Here is a 20,313-nt window from a genome sequence, read left to right on the forward strand (position 1 = left end):
AAAGCTTAAAAACAATCTAAGAAAACCCAACTTGCAAGATTGACAAAAGAAAATGTCAGAATAACCTCTCTCTTTTTTCATTTTTAGATTAAAAAAAAGGAAAAAAACACCTTTCCCTCTGCTTTGATGGGTAAATTATAAGATCAACTTGAGATGAGAAATACCATAACATAAATTACCCACCAAAGGGCATTGCGCTACTTATAAAAGAGAGAAGCGCATCTTTGTCAACGGGCCTTGAACCACTTTTTGGAGCATCTGATGCGACAGATCCAGTCACAGTAGTGCCTGAAGAAGTGGAATTTGCAACAGGTGCAGCCACGGGTTTTGATCTAGCAGAAATTCCTGATATCCCTAAATTGCCAGTTAAAGAATCCAGCAATCCTCCCACTGAAGGAGCTGCACTCACAATCACCTCAGGTTCCACAAAATCACCCGTGATTACATCGCCAATAGCATGTGCCACCATAAATGCACTATAAAATGGAGAAAGTGATGGAGAAACATTACTATTAGACATATTGTATGAGCTATTAAACACTGAAAAATCCAAATCAATCAGCATGCAAGGCCACTATAGTTTCTCACATCATTCACGTTGTAGAAAGTTTGCAGTGACAGAAAGCAGCTGCATTGCATCAGAATACAAGGGCAAATTGCTTGGCGTGTGATAACAGAACATTCAATGTTGTGTTTCAAACTTAGGTTGGAGGATAATCAGTATGTCCACAAAAGATTAATACAAGGGAAACTCAAATACATCATATTTAATACATAGTTGACTCAGAAGTAATAACAGAAAAGAAAACAAACATGGTCAAGAAAACTAGCCAGACAAACAAATTTATCATCTCAAATAAAGATATAATTAAAGGTATGTATGATAGTGTGGTGACTAGTGTAAGAACTGTGGGAGGTCAAGCTAGTAAATTCCCAATTACAATTGGGTTACATAAAGGGTCACTTCTACGCCCTTCTTTGTTTGCGCTTATCATGGATGATTTAACCAGAGACATTCAAGATGAGGTTCCCTTGGTGTATATTATTTGCTAATGATATTGTTTCGGTGGATGAGACAAAAGCAGGGATTAATGTCAAGTTGGAGTTATGGAGATCAACCTTGGAATCAAAAAGTTTTAATATAGGTAGAAAGAAGACGGAGTATATGGTGTGTAACTTTAGTTATAATAGGATGGATAATGAGGTGGTGAAAATTGATGAGAGGGAGATTAAAGTGATTATTTTAGGTATTTGAGCTCAATCATAAATAAAGAAGGTCATATAGAGGATGATGTTTCACAGAGAATTAAAGTAAGATGGATGAAGTGGAGAGGTGCAGCCGGAGTACTGTGTGACCAACACATTCCTTTAAAGCAGAAAGGAAAGTTCTACACAACTGTTGTCCGGCCAGCTATGATGTACGGGGTGCAATGTTGGGTAGTAAAGAAGAGCCATATAGCGAAGCTATGGGTTGCAGAGATGAATATGTTAAGATGGATGTGCGCCAAAACTAGGAAGGATAAAGTGAGGAACGCATGTATTAGAGCTGATGTGGGAGTTGCCCCAATCAGCGACAAGCTTCGACAATGTCGTCTGAGGTGGTTTGGACATGTACAACGGAGGCCTAGGGACGACCCAGTAAGGAGTGATCTGATTCCAATTGAAGGAGCTAAAAGAGATAGGGGCAGGCCTAAAATGACCATAGCTGAGGTTGTGAAGAATGACATACTTAGTCTGGGTCTTGTGCCAAGTATGACCTCAGATAGAGCCTATTGGAGGGCAAGAATCCACGTTGGCGACACCATGTAGCCGAATTTTTCCTGATTTCCTGGGCTATCCTCTTTCCTCTTACTTTCATCTTTCATTTTTCATTTCTCACCTTTCTTATCTCATTTCTTTATTTTTCTTCTCCATGTAGCCAACCCCATTTAGTTGGGATAAGACTGAGTTGATGTTGTTGAATCTGAATCAAAACACTCCTACATACTAGAACAACTAAAGAAATCCGTTGAACATGGCCATGCCACCTCAAATGACTTTCTTGTAGAGATCACTACTCTATATTGGAGCATCCAAAGGCCTCCGTTAAACATGGCCATGCCACCTCAAATGACTTTCTCGTAGTTTTCAATATAATGGAACTACTCCCAAATCAGCTCTTATATGATCATTCCTTACTTTATTCGTCCTAGTTTTGCAAGTCATCCATCTCAACATCCTCGTATATCCACTACACTGAGTTTATCTATATGATGCTTTTTAACTGCCCAACATTCTACACCATACAACATGGCCGGTTGTATGACTGTCCTATAAAATTTTTCTTTTAAGTTTTAAAGGAATACGTCGATTATACAACTTTACGGACACACTTCTCCACTTCATCCATCCTACTTTAATTATTTGTGAAACATCATCATCTATGTCACCTTCTTCTTTTTCGTTTTTTTTTTTGGTAGAATCTGTCACCTTCTTTGTGTATGATAGACCCCGGATATCTGAATAGTTACTTGGCGGTATCTCTCTCTCCTCAATTTTCACCAAGTCATCACCCATCATAGTGTGACTAAAGTTACACATCATATATTCCGTTTTTTATCTACTAATCTTAAAGCCTCTTGTTTTCAAGGTCGAAGAGTCAGGGGCAGACCTAAAATGGCCCTAGGCAAAGTGGTGAGGAAAGACATGCATAGCTTAGACCTTGTATCAAGTATGACCTCGAATAGAATTGATTGGAGGGCAAGGATCCATGTAGCCGACCCCATTTAGTTGGGATAAGGCTGAGTTATTGTTGTATCATCTCAAATAATCAGAATGCACATCCAAAAACTGCAGATGCACTATCAACAAGACCATTTTGAAGTGACAACATCCAACAGAACAAGCTTGCCCCATATGGACATTCTCCAACTTCCGATTATATTTAGGCCCCGTTTGTTTCGAGGAGAGAGTGATGCAGGGAAAAATTGGCTCACAAGGTTCTTTTCTAGAACCTGGTCCACATGTTGGTCCAAGACCAGCACCAAGTCCAAGTCTGGCCCTCCCAGCCGAGTCGTGGACTTCTAGAAGCAGTCAAGTTCTGGCCTCAAAGTTCTAGCAGATTCTTTGTGCCTTTTCAGATTCCAAGGCAGTATTAAGTATCTCTTTGGTCTCCTAGTTTCTAGTGCTTGACTTTTTGTATTCCAAGGCATGTTTATGAGCCTTTTCATGTTTCCTAGGCTTATTTAAGTGTCCTTTAGAATTTCTTAGAGTGTCTTTTAGAATTCTAAGAGTTAGTTCATTTTCTTGGTTTATGTTTTCTATGTATCGGGGGTGGGGTTCAATGTTTTGGGTTTGGTTTTCTAGGTCTTGGGGATAGTTTTCCATATCTAGGAATTGTTCTCTATGTATGGGGAATTCCAAAAGGGGTTTTGGAATTGTAAGAGTCTCTTTAATGATATTGTGTTGTAATCAAGATTTTTATCTCCATATAACGCAAGTGCAGGCTGCTCTCAAAGGCAACCATGAATTGAAAACAAATTGCTCTCTTTGAGAACTTTTGCTTGTGAGAGTCAAGTGGGATCAAGGTGAGACTCCGACGGTTGGGCAACTAGTGGCACTCTAGGCTGCCACCTATATATCTTCATCTTCAACCATCATCATGCTTATCATCTCCATCATCCATTCCCTGTAGCCACCCTCCATCAACCTCCATCATACCTACCCATAACCCACTCAAACCAGATTCAGATCAGAACCCTCTTCCAGATTCGATCTTGGCTTGCTTACCCTCTCGGGTTTGCATCAGAGTATGGGTTGGGATTGTCTGACACATGGGTCCCACATGCTAGTAGTGAGAAACCAAAATGGTAAAGGGGGGGAAAATGTTTGTAGCTTCCCACCCAACGTTGTTCAGTTGGGAAGGAGTAGAGAGGGAGAAGGCGGAAAAAGAGGAAAGATAAACCCCTTATCTTCCCCAATTTCTCCACTGTAATCTCTAATATCTCCATCAAATCAACTATTTTCAACTGGTGCCGGTGTTAATGGCGTCGGACAGACAACACCCCAAAGCTCAGCCCCGCGAAGAAGCTCTCTCTTGCTAGGGGGCGCTCGAAAGGGATGAATAAGCCCAATTTTTCCTAGCAACCAGTGAACCGTGGGAGAAGGGAGAGATTGATCAAAAGGCATTGGCCTCAATGGAGGTTCTGTTCCTGTGTCCCATCTTGTCGCAGAAGTAGCAGGAGCAGATTTGGGGGCTTCCTGTAGTTGATGATTCAGAGGCCTATCCGGCAAAGGTAGGCAGCTCGATGTAGGTGTTTCCGGTGAAGCCCAATGCAACTGCCCTGTTGGCCACTCTCAAATGGCCGGTGCTAAACACATAAGCTCATCCAACAACAGCAACAAATTCCACCTTCTTCAATCTGTTTCTCCTGACGAAGAAGTTGAGCCATCTCATGGTGTCACTGCTCATTCTCCTCTTCTTGATAATTTTGTTGGCAACAGTTCTTCAGCTTGTCAGGCAGCCTTGATTATAGATGCAAACCGCAGATTAAGGGGCCTATGCATCTTCTTTAATTTTTCAAAAAGATAGGGTAAAAAACGAAGCATAAAAAGTCAGATCCCCTCAATCATGAAGGGTTATCCGAAAAAGTCAGATCCCCTCGATCTGTAGAACGGAGGGTTCTCTGAAGCGCAGGAACACAGTGAGGGTGCCATCTTCAGCCTCGCTCTTGACGATGAGAACAAGATGGCCATACGTGTGTTAGGCGCGATGCCATCGATGCTCCACATGCTCCGGTCGGACAGTGACCATGCTCAGCACAACTCTGCGCTTGCCCTGTACCATATCTCGCTGGTTCAGAGCAACCACTCCAAACTTGTGAAGCTAGGTTTTGTGCCGACGCAGTTAGCCATGGCAAAGGGAGGGCACCTCACGAGCAGGGCTCTGCTCATACTTTGCAACATAGCGGCGTGTGCGGAGAGGTGGATACAGTTTGATGAAGATGAAGAAAAATAGCCGTTGCAAGATTTTTCCCAGTGAACAGTACCAAAGTCCCACAATTTTGGTGGGACTTTAAAATCAATGGGCAGAGTAAACAAGGTCCTGATAGGAAAACCTGAAGGCCCGACAAATCCACATCAGTTTCCCATCTCAGTTCTCCAAATGTTCCTATAATTTACTATTCATAAGTGAAGTGGTATCACTTTCCCATTCCCTAAATCCCACCCCCCCCCCCCTTCAAAAACCCGGCTATTTAAACAGGCCCTTAAGGTATTATTTGGGTTGGCCAAGCTTCTCAGCTTCTGCTTTTGCTTCAGGGATTCCATAACCTCAGCTTCAAAAGATGCAAAAGATGGATCCAAACAAAATAGTTGGTTTGGAATCTTTACCACCTAAATACCAAAAGCCCAAGAAGCCCATTCCACCCCCTATTTGGGCTTATGGTGCTAGGAGGCGGTGATTATTCAAAACCAACTCCTCTGATTTGACTTTCCTTTCTAGCCCGAGGAAGCAGGCTTCTGGAAGCCCTCCCAGAAGCTTACCCAAAAATGCACTTACCTAAGATATTTATGACAAAGCATCCTGGATCTGAAAACTCAGAAACACTGCAAACAGAAATGGCATATGTTACAACCACCTATCCTAAAAGCTCGAGCTGTTAAGTAAGAGCAACAACAATGTTTATCAGCACACAACAACACCCCCCACCCTGCACTTGCAGGCACACACACAGCTCTGCACGTGCACCATCACATGGCACCAAGGAGCATAACAACACATAACACAAACCCCTTTCACTTACCAGGGTCTGAGCACCCAACCTCCTGGCTCTCATACCATGTTACAACCGCTTATCCTAAAATCTCGAGCAGTCGAGCTGTTAAGTAAGGGCTACAACAATGTATATCAACACACAACAACAGTGCAAATGCAAACAAAAGCAAAGATGCACCTAGCAAAACTAATTCCAAATAGAATAACATTCTGACTTTTTGTACAACTAAAAAAAAAAGTAAATATCATAATATTAGAAGCTAAAAGAAAAGACATTGTCCATCTTTCTTTATGACAATGTTCAAAATCTCAAGGGGGAGATAGAGATGGGAAAAGAAAATGAAATGCTTACATATGTATTATTGCCACAAAGTCAGTAACATAGGAAATGGAATCATGAAAAGAAATTTCAAAAAAAAAGGAAACATAAATGTTTCACCAGTAATAACTTAAAAGTTATTTTCCTTTTCTTTCTTTTTTTTTTTTTTTTTGGGGCAGCATTACATTGTAAAACTTACCATACCCTGTGATGCAAGGAAGATCAAGCAGGAGGGATGATAGACTTTCCTCTTCGCCAACAGAAGTTCCACAATCGGATTTTTTACACATCCTTTCATATGCTTTTAAATGGGAGGGTTCAACCAAAGGTAACACAAGAATGTAGTAGTGGCCCTTTACATGCAAAACCAATGGCCATAACAAAAAAGTCTCCCCTTCCTCATCTTTATTGATTTGAAGGCTGATAATATGACGTGTAATAGGATCATCAACCCAGGAATCTGATCCTTCAGCTGACTGACTGACACGTACACCAAAACCACGGGCAGAACCTTCTCTGCACAAATGAAACGAATGCATGACGAAGTCCCCCAGTAAAAATATATGAAAGAGAAGTTGAAGTAACCGGAAAGGAAATCTAGAGAATACTAAATCGGCATTAAGAATATTAACTTCATCCAAAAACACCAGATTTCTTTTTTATGATTAACAATTTTATTACCAAGGATAAAAGATAGTTTACAACCACAGCAACAACAACAACAACAGAGGGGCTAAACCCACCCAAAACAAACAATAGAACGAGTTAGAACAAGGGCAAAGGAGGTTTTTGATTGAACCGTGGGTCAGAGAGAGGAAATAAAATAATGGAATGGCTTGTATTAATGAGAGAAAGGCCCCTCTATTTATAATAGAGAGGAAGTTACAAATAATTGAAGCTAGGCGATGTGGGACTAAAACCCACATAGCTGACATAAGCTAATGACACTTAATAATAGAAAAATACCCCCAAAAGGACCAGAATACCCCCACGGTATTCTGGAGTACAATATTCTAACACTCCCCCTCACGCTGGATTATACAAATTTGAAAGAAGAAAGATTCAACGTGGACTAAAGAAAAAAACTCTCTACATAACCATGCTAACACTCCCCCTCAAGTTGGCGCATACAAGGTAATAATGCCCAACTTGAATAAAATGGAAAAAATAAGTTGTAGCAGATTCCAGCTCCAAAATGAATGCAGCTCCCAAATAGACCTTCAAACTTGGACAGACTTGATCAGCAAAAAAAGCATCTCTTACCAATCTTTGTCCAATAATGAATCTCTGAAGTATAATCTTGAAGATAAGTAACTAGGGTAGCCGTCAGATGAGTCAAGCAGCAGTTAAAAATCAAGCACCGGAAAAAAAATCAACCCAATTTGTAGATCCTCATATAGGCAGGTAATAACCAAACATCTTCAAAAATAACCAAACATCTTCAAAAAATAACCAAACATCTTCAAAACTTTTAACACCAGCCTCCCCCTTATGACAAACTTAACCCAATAACAAAGTAGATACCCTTTGGCAATGGTGAAAAATGGTGAAACCTCTGACCTTCTATGTTTTGCACCAAGTGTTCCTGCATGTTCTGCTCTCTGCAATGGCTGCAGATATACTATATATAATCCCCCCCCTCACGTGTAATGCACGTGGACATACGAGAGATGATTGTAGAGATAGGGCAAAACATAACATTCCAAAGTTTGTCAATGGCTACCAAGTGTAATGGAAAAAGAAGAAAAGGCAAACAAGAGAATACCATGATCTTCCAAAGTGTTTATGGGGAATGCTAAGGTATGTTTCGGGAGGTGGTGAAGGAAAAATAGCAGTGGGATTATAAAGGAGGGGTAAATTATGCAACATAAAGTTCCAACCATCTTCCATTGATCAAACAAACACTTTTGATGGAAACCCCTGCAGGGGAGAAACTCCTAACTCCAATGGGCAAATCTGAGAAGTATACCGATCTGATTTGAAGTAAGGAAATGCTCCATCTTTCAAGGCTTGATCAATCTTCAAACAGGGAGGAGCAATTGTGCAAAAAACTCCAAGGTAGAAACTCCCACATGCTAAACAGTACTAACAAAGATATCCGGACAGCAGCTGAATGAAGAAGCTTCAACAAAAATTGGATCAGATCTGAATCAGTAACAATGCTAGGATTCAAGCTCCAAAGTATGCTGGATGTAAACCAGAAAGGCTCCACATAACTGAATAGGTTCGTCGGTACAGCCAATAACCGTAGAACACACTGTTGTAGTCCCAAAGAAGCTGATCTCCAGGGTAGCAGATTCGAGTCTTCCATAATGAAAGAAATTCGATCTCCAATAAGAGGAAACTCAGTCATAATCATAGGGCAGCAGTATGCCACTTGAAGGCAGCAATAACACATCAACCAGTCATGCTGATGGAAGCCAATCAATAATACCAGCCAGATAGGTAGTGAAGCTCAAAATAACCAGCAAAGACAAGGTAAATAACCAAACAAATCCATAGGCAGTTGAAGCAGCCAGCCATAGAGTAATAAGTAAGGGAAATAGGTTGTAAATTGAAGAAACCAAGCCAACAGAATGAACCGTAATTTGTTTTCTAAAAAACCTAATGTAAGATGCTGAATAATGGGTTGAATACTCCTGGTATGTATAAGACTCTCCTCAAAATATGAGCTTGATAGGAAAACCCTAACCCTAAAATCGATTGTTGTCAGGGTTTTAGAAAACCCTGAAATTGAAATCGATTTAGGGAAAGGGGGTTGTAATTGCTGATGTAGACATGTAATAGATGCTGACCAAGGCTACTAGAATGGAACCTCCAAGGTGAACAATTCATCTCCAGTAAGAGTGAGACTTGATCTTCAAAGGGAAGAGACTCCAAAAAATCGCAGAAGTAGAGCAAGGCAACACTAGCATGAAGGACCTTCTTCAAGCCTTGAACTGATGAAGGAGAGTTCTCTTTTAATGTTAGAACCACCTCCAAAGCATTCGAACAACAGCAAACATCCCAAGCCCAAATCGATTTTTATCAGGGTTTTGGAAAACCCTGAAAAGAAAAGATCGATTGGGGTAGGGGTCTTCAAAAAACTTGGATAGGTGCAATATTGAGGTCGATTGGTCCTTGAAGTGGGAGTAATCAGCCCTTCAAAAATTAGCAAAAACTGAAACTTGAAAGTCAGGGTTTTTGGCAGGTAACTAAATTAGCAGATTAAGGAATTTTTGCTGTAGAAACAAATCCAGCCATCAGAAAGGGTCCAAACTTAGGTCGAGTAGGGCTTGTAGTAATAGAGAATCACCCCCAAAAAATTAGCCGCATCTGAAAAGGGAAACCCTAAAATCGATTGGAGTCAGGGTTTTGAAAAACCTTGACAAGTTGAGAACGATTAGGGGATCTAGGCTGGAAAAAATAATAATTGATGGAGAGAAAGAAAAAGGGAACTTAGGTTTAGGAATAGGGTAGAATAGGGCTGGAAAAAGGCTGCATAGGGTGTTCCTAAATTAAAGGATCAAGTTTATAGAGATCTGATCTCAAAGAAGGGGAACTCCAAATCGCAAATGAGGCTTCCAGCAGGGTTTCTTAATAAAAAACGATAGGAGAGAAAGGGGGCAGCACTAAATCATCGATATGATGTTTACCTCATTAGTGCTACCCCTGTTTTTGTGCTGAAAAGGAGAAAAATAGGAGTAGGAAAAAACGAGAAAAAAAGGAGAAGAAAAGGAGAGATCGATTGGAGGAAAAGAAGGGAGAAAATAGGATTTTCTCTCTCTAACCTAGATCAGACCAGCTTTGATACCATGTTGATTGAACCGTGGGTCAGAGAGAGGAAATAAAATAATGGAATGGCTTGTATTAATGAGAAAAAGGCCCCTCTATTTATAATAGAGGGGAAATTACAAATAATTGAAGCTAGGCGATGTGGGACTAAAACCCACATAGCCGACATAAGCAAATGACACTTAATAATAGAAAAATACCCCCAAAAGGACCAGAATACCCCCACGGTATTCTGGAGTACAATATTCTAACAGAGGCCATACAAAGAAGCACCCTACAAAGTGTCACAAAGGATAATCATCCCAAACACCAGCAATTAGGTATGAACATACAATATAAAGAAGTACACATTATGTGATACCACAAACATAGCCATCAAGGACCCTTCTTTTGGGGGACAAATCCTCTTAAATACAATCATCAAAAAAAAATTTATTACAACGACTGACTAAATATCCACCCACATATACCTTTTTGACTTTTCGATGGAGTCAAAATAAATTTTATTAGAGAAGGGAGCCCACTATAAGAGAGGGCTCAAAAAGGAAAGGCTACACAAAGACCAACAAGACATGATACATTTTTCAACCAGTCATTATTACAGCACAACAATGAGTTGGCCTCTAACATTTGCAGCACAAAATTAAATTAAACATCCATTAGGTGCAAATGCCAAAAACAACCGGTCCATTAAGCACAAATGCTGAAAACATATACTAACAGTTATAAGGTTTTTGGTTGGTTAATTGCCAAATCATGATTCATGAGTACTGATTTCTTTAAGAAAAGGGGGTGGGAAAAAAACTGCAATGAGAAAAGACAAGCAGATCATGAGAACTGACACAGAAAAGAAACAAAATTACAAAGATGGAACAGCATACAAATTGTCTGAGATCATGATAACTCAATCCCTACTTAGAACATTGGTTAAAGTGTCTTTCAACTCTCAAATGCCGATTTCCCTTAACGCCATGGCCCTTAAAACATTATTATACATGCTATTGTGCTACTATGCTAGAGACATGTATCCAGTTTTTCCAGACTTCAGACCCAGTGATCCGACCATCAGCTCAACTCAAATGAGCAGATCCTAAGTCAAGACCATCTAAGTTTTATCCCCCTCTGGATCAGCAACACCAAAAATGTTAATTTGAAATAGCAAAATTTTAAGGACTGTCCTACGTACAAAATATATGCTTGTATTAGTTGCTGTGCAACATGTACAAATACATACAGAGAGCCATAAAAAAAAATCTGAGCAAACAAGTCTCGAATTTCAAGAATATTACTCCAGTATAAGTGATTTTGATTATTGGCTATTGACTGTTAATTTGTGTGCCTGAAACATATCTATATTGTTGATTATTTACTGGTTACTTTGTGCGCCCTGGACATTCTAGAGTGCTGATAATTGATTTTTGACTGGTTAAACAGACCACCGCAACTCTTATTTTAAGTGCCCTATTTATTCCAAGACTATTGATTATTAACTGGTACATGTACTTGAAAATGATCACGACATTGGAACAATAAAATCCAGATGCTAAATTGGAGTAAAGTTGGAGCTCTTCCCTTCCAAATTCGCCCCAATTATGCTCACCTAGCCTCTCTTACAACAAGAATTGTATCAATGAGAGTGTCAAATGTTACATTCCTTCTACTAGTTTAATATATTCGATCCACTTCTCATTCACTTTTTTTTATAGGTAGACAGACATCAAGGATATCTGAACTCATGACCTCTTAATTGTGAGGTGTTGGTCCTTCCCAACTGAGCTACCCCCTTGGGATAAAAGCCAATATTTATCACTGAAATCCAATTACCAAAACTTCTGCTAACCTCGTCTTTCTCTCCACAAAAGCAGCAACAAACTCTGAATCAGTTGGAAGTAACGGTAACATGCTGTACTCTAGACTCTCCGGCCCAGATGTCTCATTGTCTCTCTTACAAGCTAATCGCCACTGCCTCTCAACTACCGAGAACCTCCTGGAAGAAACAAGGAAAAATATAAATACAATTAAAAGAAGATGGATCAAAGAACATCCGTTAAAGAGCAAAGAAGTAAAGAACTAATAGCAGTAAAAAATTGGAGCAGAGAGAAAGATCCAAAGCAGAACTCGGCATCTTCAAAATGAGCAAAATGAGAAATAAACATTCAAAATTTAAATTTTAAAAATGATCTAAACCTCGTAGTATTCTAAAAATTGAACTTTAGAGCCAAAACAGCAGACAGGTTACAAATTCATCCATCTCGAGTAGAAGAAACAATGTCAGAACCCAAAATTCCCAAAAATTGCGCAAGCGAAAGATCAGGATGAAATCAGAAACCCTAAGTCCAGAACGGCAACGATCAAGAACTACAACAATTTCCCCGAATAGACAGAAAAAGGTGTGAAGAAAAACGACCTGAAGAGAAAGACACTAGATTTTCAGACACAGAGAGTGGTGTACCTAGAGAAGACGACGGTATCTTGGCTATTGAGGATCCAGAGAGCTCTGATGCTACAACCAAGCATGGCTTTTCCCCCACCCCTCGAATGCTATCGGATTTTGAAGCAAAGAGATGAAACGAAGGATCAGCAATGAAGTTGCCTGTAGCCGGCAAGGCTTAATAAAACCATTTAACTAAAACCGTTTGATCAAAACCGAGTATTAATTGGTCTCGAATTGAGATATTGGAACCGTTTAATTAAATAAACGGTTCGATTCTGGTTTTTAGATCTCATTCCTTGAATCGAATCAAAATCAAACCAATCAATCAGAACCAAACCGATTAACACCCTTGGCCCTTACATAGGCCCCGTTTGTTTAGGAGTCCAGCTCATGTTCACGTACGTGAGCGTATGAGAATGGTTCACAACCGTCAAGATAGAATCCATCCTGTGGACCCACATGGGGTGGATTCCATCTTGACAGTTGTGAGCCGTTCACATATGTGAACGTGAGCCCAACTCTTTGTCTAGAGGGGACATAGGTGGGTTGGGAGAATTGGGATACTTTACGTACTTTATTGAACCTATTGGAGGTATTAGATATGGTTGTCCTCTAAGTTCGTATTTGTTTATCATTGTATATAAAAGGCTTGTCTAGATTGCTTAATGTATATAAAGAAATGAATTTATTGTATGGCATTAAATTAAATAAATTATGTCCTAGATTTTATCATTTATTACTTGTTGAAGGTACTTTTATTTTTTGTAAAGGTTTTTTTTTTTTTTTTTTGGTAAAAATTATTTTGTAAAGCTAATCAGAGTGACATTACTACCTTTAAGACAATTCTTGTTTCATTTCAAGATCTTTTTGGGTAAATCATTGATGTTGGAGAAAGTTGTGTGATGTTTAGTCTATAGGTAAAGATTTTAAATCCTTTTTATATAGGCTATGGGTATTCGTTGATCTCAATTCAATTTACTTTGGTACACCAGTTCACATTCCTAATGTAAAATTGCAGTTCTTTTTGGTAAAAAAAAGCACAATTCTTTTTAACATTTAGGTTGTGTTTGGTATGCATTCTTAGAATGCATTCTAGGTCGATTTTGCACTCTCGGAATATAAAAATAACTATTTTTATCATCTAAGACTACGAAATCAACCTAGAATGCATTTCAAGAATACATACCAAACACAGTATTAGTTAATCGGGTTAAATACCAGCTTTTTAACCCAAACTAACAAGTGTGTGTTTGTTCAATCAGTTCTTAATGCTATTCCAATCTATGTCTTTTCTTTTTCCAAATAATTGTAGACAATTAGATTCTATTGGTTCTTCTTTTTGAAATGCTAAACAGGTTAGGGAACATAAACTGCTTCCCATGTTTTGATCTTCTATTTGTTGACCTAACAATTTAGGTGGTTTGGGTTTTAGAATAAGCTCTATTCATAATCAATCTTAAGAGTTTGTATTTTAGGAAGTGACATCTTTTAGACCATTTTTTCCAACCCAAAAATGGCTTTTGGATTTGGAATGGTATTAAGAAAATGTTACTTACAATGTGTAAGCTTGCTTATTTGTTGGAAGATTGGGGATGGAAAACAAGTGTCCATATAGAAAGATCCTTAGATTTCATCTTTAAATGGTTTTGTCATACTTAACTCTATTAATCTTCTTCCACTCTTTGATAAAGTTCATGACCTTATGGTGAATGGGGTTGGAATTACTACTTATTAGATCATTATTTTCTCTTGAGGTGGCTAATGCTATTTTAATGATTGATTTTTCAAGTCTATTCTCCTCTGATTGTTTTTTCTCTTCAGATTTTCTTATCTAAATTCTCATTTTCCTCTAGTTAGTTTAGGCAATCCGAATAGAGTCTGGAATTTTCTGTGGAAATCAAAGTTCATCCCAAATTTAAAATTTTTTTAGGGAATGGTCTAAATGTAGGAAAAAATTAGCTTCTTTTGCTAATATTGATGATACTAGTGCTTTTTGTAATGCTGAAGTTGAATCACATTGGCATATTTTCTTCTTGTCATTTCTATAAATATGTTTGGTTTGCAAGGCCTTTGGGTGTGAAGATAGAAGCTTTCCAGGCCCCTTCTATTTTTCATCTGCTTTGAACCTACCTAAGCATGACAAGTCTGATTAGTTAGTTGTTGCTTCTTTAACCTTCTATTTCTTATGGAACACTTGAAAATTATATTTTTCAGATAGATTTTCTCTCTCGTCACTATGCCTAGTGAACTCATAAAAAGCCTTTCCCATGCCTTCGCCTTTGAAGAATAATAATAGGGTTTTTTGGCCTTTGCCGGCATTTCTTTTTTATATCCTTCCTTTTTTTTCTCTTGTGGCACAAACATAGCTAGAGCATACAAATTGGTATTTCATATAGTATTTTCAACCCTTTTATTTTGGTAATAAGAAGATTTATTCAAAAGGACGTGTATAACACGTAGTTGGGGGATTACAAAACTCCTTCAACCACGGAGTGGAGTTTGGTCAAATTGTTGAACACAAAATAGACATGGCCTTCCTTGCTAGGTTGTCAGCTACAACATTTGACTCCCTATAAACAAAAACAAAGTTACAGGACACAAACTGTGTGACCAACTAAGAGATGTCTGAGATGATCACCTGGCAAGTCATTGGAACCAATATGGAAGGATCATTGATAGCCTCAATGGCTATCTTGCAATTAGATTCAATGATTAAGTAGTCGATCCTCTGAGCCATGGCTTCAAAAAGGCCCCCTCTAATTGATAGAACTTCTCCCTCCATAATGCTTGCAAAAGTGCCCACCTCAGATTTAGCAAACAACACCTCCCCTCATGGTTTCTCATGATCATACCCAACCCGCAAAGAGACTGATCTGCACTCCACGAAGCATCAGTGTTCAGCTTTACCCATGGTGGTTCTAGCGGCATCCATCTTGGTAATTCAGCAGCATGTTGAGGTTGGGATGATGTCTGCCTATGCTTAGGGCACTAGACCTGAGCAAATTCCATGAAAGCAGCATGGGCTGTGATGCAAACCTCAATAGGCTGCCACTCCTTTCGTCCAAAAACATAATCATTCCTAGCCTTCCAAAAGGACCAGAGAATAAAAGGGCAAAGGCCACTAACCTCCTTTAATTCTTTCTTCCTCATGGACTGGTGTTGCCTCCAACTATTCATCCAAGCCGATAAGGAGGTAGAGCCATTCATAAGATGGGGAAGACCCAACCCAAACAGCTCGAGCAAATGAGCATTGGAGAATAATATGTTGAACATTTTCAGATGTAACTCCGCACCTTGAGCATTGGCTATCGATTGGAATCTGCCTTCGCACAAGCCCCTCACCCGATGGAATTGTTGAGGCACACACCCTTAGTAATTTCAACCTAAGGTTTATGTAACGCTTCACTATTTGTCACATGACAATACATGGGTTAGTCTATGCGATAGAAGACTAGGCAAGCATCTCATTGGTGCAAATTCAGCTTAAATGAGTAGAGAAGGTAGCTAAAATTACAAAAGATATCATTTTGTATTTTATGCTCATCTCCATTTGAAGGCATTTTGGTAATTTTACTAGAACTTGAATCAGAGTTTGAGAAACTTTCCTTGCTTACTTTGGACTAAAATTTGGCTATTTAGATGTACGTAGGGTCCTCTATCACATGGATTACCCATGTACTACCAAGTGACAAATAATGAAGCGTTATAATTCACTAGGCATAGTTATGCCTAGAAGGACCCTTTTCATAATATATCTCCTAATTCTTTACATGTTCTTTATAATATTTAGAAATAGGTTTGTGACCTAAAACTTTTCATTTCCCTATCCTCTACTACCCCTTCCCTGGATGAACCTATTGATCTTCCATCCTTGGATCATCCTAACTTAATTTCCCATGGGTTTTTTTTTTTTTTTTTTTTTTTTGACTCATCTACTTCTAGGTATATGTGGACTGTTGTTATATTGTTTCAGCATAACTTTGTCTGGGGATTTATGGATTTTAGCAACACAGGAGGCGAGCAAGAAGCATATGTCAGAGGACTTTTTCAAGGGCTGAAAGGGGCACTACAGCCTGCAGATGGGATTCTCAACAATAAAAATTTGGATCAATTCGTCCGAGGTGGTTCGGTGGCTTGATTATGCCGACCATGAGTGTTGGTCATGGATGTTGGTCTCATTGATTTTGGACAAAGTATGTCTAAGTTTTATGTTTATAGATATTTGTACTAGTAATAGTCTGGTCTCATCTTTAGTTTGTAAGTTAGCTTATATTGTTTATCAGTCACAGAATATGGTGTCCTCTGTATCTGACTATAATTCTTTCTGGGCCGAGTTTCCTTCCACCTACGATGAATGGGATCCCATTTACCACGGGGCAGGAGAGGACGGAAAAGGGAATCAAGAGGGTATTTTAAAATATAATAAAACCCTAGGAGGGATTTGTGAACCCTAGGATGGTGGGGGGAACAATCCTCTATGGGTGAAGGGAAACTTAGTCCATTCTTTTTTATGTATATAGTTTTCCTTTTCATAAAAAGGGGAAGAAAAAAAAAGAAGATGGGGGTTATGAGGCCGTTTCATTTGGTTTCCATCCAAGGTGGGGATTACATCAATGTGGACTCTAAAACCAATACTTCATGGACCCCAAATTCAAATGATTGTGGAACATTTCAGATGAAAAATTTTCATTCTCTTGTGTATTTACATATGGAATTGTCTAAATGATACCTCGAATAAATGTATCTAGAATATGTAACTTTCTTTTGATTGTCCCTTGTCTTACTCTCAGAAATTCTTTAAGTCAAGGTTAAAAAAAAAGTGTTTCGAAACTACTTGACACAAAATCATGGACCAATTTCAAAGAGAACCTACATCAATTGATCAATTCCTCTAGTAGCTCAAGCTCCTTGAATGATAAGATGGCTACTATCTTCAGCATATTAATGATGACATCTTTGGAACAATTATCTCTCAGTCACCTTCAACAAGAATGCCCTTTTTAATAGGGATATTATTTATAGAGCTCGAAGGTTTGCTTAGGAGTTCATTTCAAAAGCCAAGATAAAACTACTTGCTGTCTCTCAAACATTTATCTCTTGGATCCCCCTAAACAAGGTCTGGTCAAGATCAATGTTGATGGAGCGTGTCTAGGTAACCCTGGTGCGAGTGGTTATGGCAGAGTTGGACGGGATTGGTTGGAGAGGTTCCTTTTTGGCTTCTCCGTTGGTTGTGGTAATACTTACGCTTGTGTTTTCGAGGCCCTAGCAATCAAACAGGCTCTTCAAACGACCCAAAGGTTGGGGATTCATTCTCTGACTATTCAAAGCTATAATGAGATGGTCATCACTATCTTGAATGGCAAGGCACAAAGGATTCTTAGCATATTCACCACATCATTGAGGACTGCATTTATTTATGGCAATCCTTCGACTTTGTTACATTCTTTCATACCCTTCACAAAGGGAATTTTGTGGCAGATCTTTTGGCTTCCTTTAGGGGCTTCATCTCAAGTCCTCCCCCTCCCCTGCTTTGTAATGCTTTACTTTTGGATGCTTGTAATGTTTCTTTTCCTAGAGGTTGTCATTAATAAAATTCATTACCCAAAAAAAAAAAAAGTCATTACCCAAACAAAAAGTCATTTTCAAGAGTTGTCATTGTCTCGCACAATTTTGGAGTATATATTTGAAATGACAGATTTTACCTTACTAAAAGAAGAATGTGTGATAAACAAAGAGGGCAAATAAATAAGGATACGAATCAGAAAAATTATTAGACACCTTAAGGAGTGATAAGAAAATCCCTTACATACTTCAGACTCCCTAGTATGTGACACATAAGTTTTACAAGGACAAAAAATATGGTTACTGATTCTGTTTATAATCTTCTTGGTTGCAAGCACACGAAGAAAAATCTTGTACAACCAAGCTTGGTAGGGGGGGAAAATGTTATTTATGTTTTTGCTCTTTAGTATAATAGACTCTTTTCAACTAGTGGAAAATCATATCATTGCATACCTCTAACTCGAAAAACATGCAAGACAAAAACTACTCTTGATAATGACATAATGGTAAAATTCTCTTCGTAATGTTCACTTGAAGAACTTCTACACGAATAATAATTATCCAAAATAAAAAAAAATTCTGAATAAGACAAGGAACAATCAAAAGACACTTTCTGAGTTCACCATTTTGGTGACAATAAAAAGCACCCTTTAACTTTGTTACAATATATTATGGCTCTTTAACCCAAGATGCGCCACTCCTTGAGAATTCAGACTATAGGATCTTTGTTATTTATATCGGTATCGGGATTTGTATCGGTCATGGTTGATCTAATATCAATCTGTATCGACCGTATTGGACGGTTTTGCCTGCAAATTCAATAAAAATTTTATATTTTGGACAAATAAAATATACAAAGAGGAACCAATGTATGCTTCAATAAGGGAGAGATTACACCTGAAATCAACTTTTATTGCTGCAGAGATTACTAAACACTGGATTTGACTCCATATGGTCATAAGCTGTAACACAAAAGCACCACCCAAGAGCCACTGCATCAACCCGAATAACCTATGGGACTGATCTTGAATCGAGACCAGAGTCTGACCTACTTAAAGCCTCCTTAATACTTCGGATAAATGCATCAGATTTCTCATCTATGTTGTTGGAGGCCACCCTAGTAATGGGAATCCCTTCCCCACCTTGATCATCTGGTTCAGTGGCTTTTATCAACTTTTCTTTTTCTGTTTTCTTCTCTTTCCCTTTAAAAATGAAACTCACCTCAGCTTCATCTTTAAAACTAATGATCTTCTTTGGGACTCTGGCTTCAGAATCAGTTGCAGTAGGTGGCACCACTTCTACTGTTCCATTGATTCTAGTTTTGGCTGGTTCTAAGGAAGGAGGTGAGGGACTAACCTGACATCTATCAGCTTCTTTGTTCTTATTTGAAGGACCATTGATACTGTGCTTGGATTCTTTGCCCTCCAATGGGACTTCCCTTAATGAGCTTGTTCCATTTGGAACATCTTTCCGCAACTGGGTTTGAGTACCATTGATAGCTATAATTCCACCACCACCACCACCTTCAGAGGCAATAGAAGAAGGTAACTTCTTGGAGCTCCCATGAACACTGGAACCAGTAATGGCGCTTTCAATCAAACGATGTACCTTAGGAGGACCCAAGGTGATACGTTTGAAGCCTCGAGCTACAACACCATTAAAGATGAAATCAAAAAGCTTCTGGCAGACCCCAAGTGGCTGGAATTGATTGTTCTTGCTCTCCATTACTGGTGGTAAAGGAGAAGAATGTGGTTAATGAAGGCGCAAGAAAGAATTTTATTCTGTAACATACATTGATTCAATTCTTGGGTGACTGGGGTAACGTAAGCCACAGTGTAACCGTTGGGTATTCATTCTTTTCTTGCTTTTTAACCCCCAAAGGTGCTTATGTCCTTCAACTACTCGTGTAAAAAGCAAAAAAAACCTGCAAAGTGACCATTCTTTTCTTGGAAAAATGGGATAGCTTTCCAACTTTCTTGAACCAGACCATATTCTTCTACGGATGGATGCAACCCACGGTTTCAAATGTCTCATCATCCAGATCCAAATCGGCCAAGGCTGATCCTGATTCCTTCAGTTCTTCTCTGACTCTATTTTTAATATGCATTCTCGGAATAGATTTTGGATCTAGCTAGAAGGTATTCTGAATCGAGAAAATAGAGAAAAATCAAGTTTCAAAATGTGCTTTAGACCCTCTTAAGGTTCAGAAGGAATCTGACTGCTTCCAGCCAATTTGGGGGGAGAGGGGGGGGGGGGGGAAGGATCAGAATCAAATAGACAAACTGGCCGATCACTAATCTTATTCTCCACTATAGCTATATTTCTTGATACCATGCAGCTTGATCTTTACCCAACTGGTCAACCATTAATATTATTCTCCACAATGAGATGCCACACCATCTAATTGAACACCCACTGGTTGAATGGTGTGGACCTGTATCAGTAGGTGTGATATTTGTATAATTTTAA

General features: G+C 38.9%; 1 protein-coding gene across 1 annotated transcript in view; it reads right to left on the reverse strand.

The window, feature by feature from the left end:
* LOC122659709 (AP-5 complex subunit mu) overlaps window positions 1–12,446 on the reverse strand; it is a 31,350-nt gene extending 18,904 nt beyond the window's left edge. The window contains exons 1-4 of the mRNA XM_043854816.1: window positions 12,301–12,446; window positions 11,689–11,835; window positions 6,279–6,590; window positions 184–476 (exon numbers count right to left, since the gene is read on the reverse strand). Of these exons, the coding sequence (XP_043710751.1) occupies window positions 184–476; window positions 6,279–6,590; window positions 11,689–11,835; window positions 12,301–12,365 (817 nt within the window). The 5' untranslated portion in view covers window positions 12,366–12,446. The remainder of the gene's footprint in view (window positions 1–183; window positions 477–6,278; window positions 6,591–11,688; window positions 11,836–12,300) is intronic.
* Between the last annotated feature and the right edge of the window lie 7,867 nt (window positions 12,447–20,313).

Source organism: Telopea speciosissima, chromosome 4 (assembly GCF_018873765.1).
Source record: "Telopea speciosissima isolate NSW1024214 ecotype Mountain lineage chromosome 4, Tspe_v1, whole genome shotgun sequence".
Classification (NCBI taxonomy): Eukaryota; Viridiplantae; Streptophyta; class Magnoliopsida; order Proteales; family Proteaceae; genus Telopea; species Telopea speciosissima.